The sequence below is a fragment of the Cebus imitator genome, unplaced genomic scaffold, assembly GCF_001604975.1.
Source record: "Cebus imitator isolate Cc_AM_T3 unplaced genomic scaffold, Cebus_imitator-1.0 Scaffold234, whole genome shotgun sequence".
NCBI lineage: Eukaryota > Metazoa > Chordata > Mammalia > Primates > Cebidae > Cebus > Cebus imitator.
The window spans coordinates 1,926,048-1,928,672 of record NW_016107549.1 but is presented as its reverse complement, the minus strand read 5'-3'; the positions used below and the strand labels follow the sequence as shown (position 1 = coordinate 1,928,672).

Genomic DNA, 2,625 nt, shown 5'->3' with positions numbered 1-2,625 from the left:
AAAAAAAAAAAAAAAATTAACCACGCATGGTGGCACACACCTGTAGTCCCAGCTACTAGGAAGCTGAGGCAGGAGGACTACTTGAGCCTGTGAGGTCAAGTCTGCACTGAGCTGTGATCTTCCCACTGCACTCCAGCCTGGGTGACAGAACATGATAATACAATACAATAATAATAATAGTAATAATGGAACCTCTCAGTATTAAAGTCTAAATGTGTGTCACCACATATACTGAGTGCTGTCAAAAACTGAAAACTCAGGCCAGGTGTAGTGGTTCACACCTGTAATCCCTGCACTTTGGGAGGCTGAGGCAGGAGGATTGCTCAAAGCCAGGAGTTTGAGACAAGCCTGGGCAACACAGTGAGAACCCTGTCTCCAAAAACAAAACAAAACAAAAAGTAACAGGAACAGTATAGCATCTGCAGACAGAGAAGTAGCAGCAAATCAGTGGAGGCCAGGACTGATATTTCCATAGCCACCATGACCGTCCCCATCTGGGATTTTGGTAGACAGGAAGGATGGTGACCTAGACACTGAAAAATACCAGCATGCTAAACTTAAGGACTGGCCTCACTGAAAATGTCACACAAGCTCCTGGCCAGAAAAGCCACACTGAAGCTCCCATGAGTCAAGGAACCCAGGATTCACGAAATAGTCAATAACCAAATTGTGGTTTTATGTGATGACGTTTTCAGGCTCATATTATGTATCCATATGCGTGAAGGCTGTAGTCATTCCCCATGAAATTCCTCCCAAAGTGTTGGGATTAGAGACTTACTTAGATCAGGGAATAGGTAGCAATGATGGACTTGGGTACCCCTGATACCAACCAGTGCCTTATCCCTCTCTTATATGGTAACCTTGAAGGTCAGAACTGCAGTGATCATTTTGGCCAAACTATGCAAACAAGTAAACATAACTCCAAATATGTGGTTTTTATGTTTTTTTCTTTTTTGAGACAGGGTCTGGCTCTGTTGCCCAGGCTGGAGTGCAGTGGCACCATCACAGGTCACTGCAGCCTCATCGTCCGTCCCAGGTTGAAGCCATCCTCCCGCCTCAGCCTCCCGAGGAGCTGGGACTATAAGCACATGCCATCATGCCTAGCTAATTTTATTTATTTATTTATTTATTTTTGGGACAGAGTCTCACTCTGCTGCCCAGGCTGGAGTACAACAGTGTGACCTCAGCTCACTGTAACTTCTGCCTCCTAGATTCAAGTGATTCTCGTGCCTCAGCCACCCAAGCAGCAGGGATTACAGGCATGCCCCACCAGGCCCAGCTAATTTTAAAAATATTTTTAATAGAGATGAGGTTTCACCATGTTGGCCAGGTTGGTTTGAGCTCTTGGCTTCAAGTGATCTGCTCACCTCACCTCCCAAAGTGCTGAGATTACAGGCATGAACCACTGTGCCCAACCAATTTTTAAATTTTTTTGTAGAGACAGAGTCTCACTACATTGCCCACACTGATCTCGAACTCCCAGACTCAAGCGCCCCTTCCACCTCAGTCTCCCAAAGTGCCAGGATTATAGGCATGAGCCACTGCACCCAGCCAAATTTAATATTCCAAAGGATGTAAGTGGCTGTAATGGGATGGCCAATGAAGGTAAGGGGCAATGAAGTTACAGGATGGGGGCAATGAACAGGACATACCTGAGGGCCTCGTTATTGGCCTTGACTATGGGAGTGTCCTGATGCTTCACAAAGACCCCAAGAACCCCCCCACAAAGAGGCCACAGAAGCACAGGCCCAAAAAGTCATTATAAACCAGGAAGGTTGCCACACTGACAGGTAGCCATCTTACTTACAGTTTGAGTCTTGACGTTTTGTCCATGGTATACACTGTTCTGCATCTGATTAGAAAGGGGAGGATGCATTTTGTGAGTTACATTTGACAGCTGTGGATGCATTGTTTCCCCTGCATCTACCTGTACACACAAAGCTACAAGAAGGGTGGGTCATGAGAGTTTTCAAGACTACACTGTCTCCTCTATAGTGGGGAAAATGAAACATGTTTCTACTTTAAAACAATTTTTAGAGACACTCTCTCTCTCTCTCAGGCTGGAATGCAGTGGCACAATCTTGGCTAACTGTAACCTCAAGCTCTTGGCATTAAGTGATCCTCCTGCCTCAGTCTCTGAAGTAGCTAGGACTACAGGTGAACACCATGCCCAGCTAACTAAAAAAAAATTTTTTAATGGGGTCTTGCTATGTTGCCCAGGCTGGTCTTGGACTCTTGGCCTTTCAATGCTCTGTAGGCACACTCTGGAAAACTTATTTGAGATAAATTTCCTTCCACTTTACAGCAACACAGGTCATCATCCTAAGTGCAATGATGCAGAAACAGAAAGTCAAAAACTGCATCTTCTCACATGTAAGTGGGAGCTAAACAATAGGTAAACATGGACAAACAGAGTGGAATAAGACATTGCAGATGCCAACAGGTTGGAGAGAGAGAGGGGATGAGGGATGAAATATTACCTACTGTGTACAATATGAACTATTGGGTGATGAGTGTACCAAGTCAGACTTCACCCCTATGAAATAAATCCATGTAACACAAGTGCATTTGTAACCATAAATCTACAAAAAGAAAAATAAAAATGGAAAGCAATAAAAACATGCT

At 44.5% G+C, this 2,625-nt stretch overlaps 1 protein-coding gene across 2 annotated transcripts in view; it reads right to left on the bottom strand.

The window, feature by feature from the left end:
- ZNF490 (zinc finger protein 490) overlaps positions 1–2,625 on the bottom strand; it is a 38,539-nt gene that overhangs the window by 34,914 nt on the left and 1,000 nt on the right. Inside the window, exon 2 of one of the 2 annotated variants that reach the window (XM_017497847.2) lies at positions 1,808–1,852. The exons of the other annotated variant lie outside the window; for it this stretch is intronic. Coding sequence (XP_017353336.1) covers positions 1,808–1,852 — 45 coding nt within the window. The remainder of the gene's footprint in view (positions 1–1,807; positions 1,853–2,625) is intronic. 2 annotated transcript variants of the gene reach the window in all.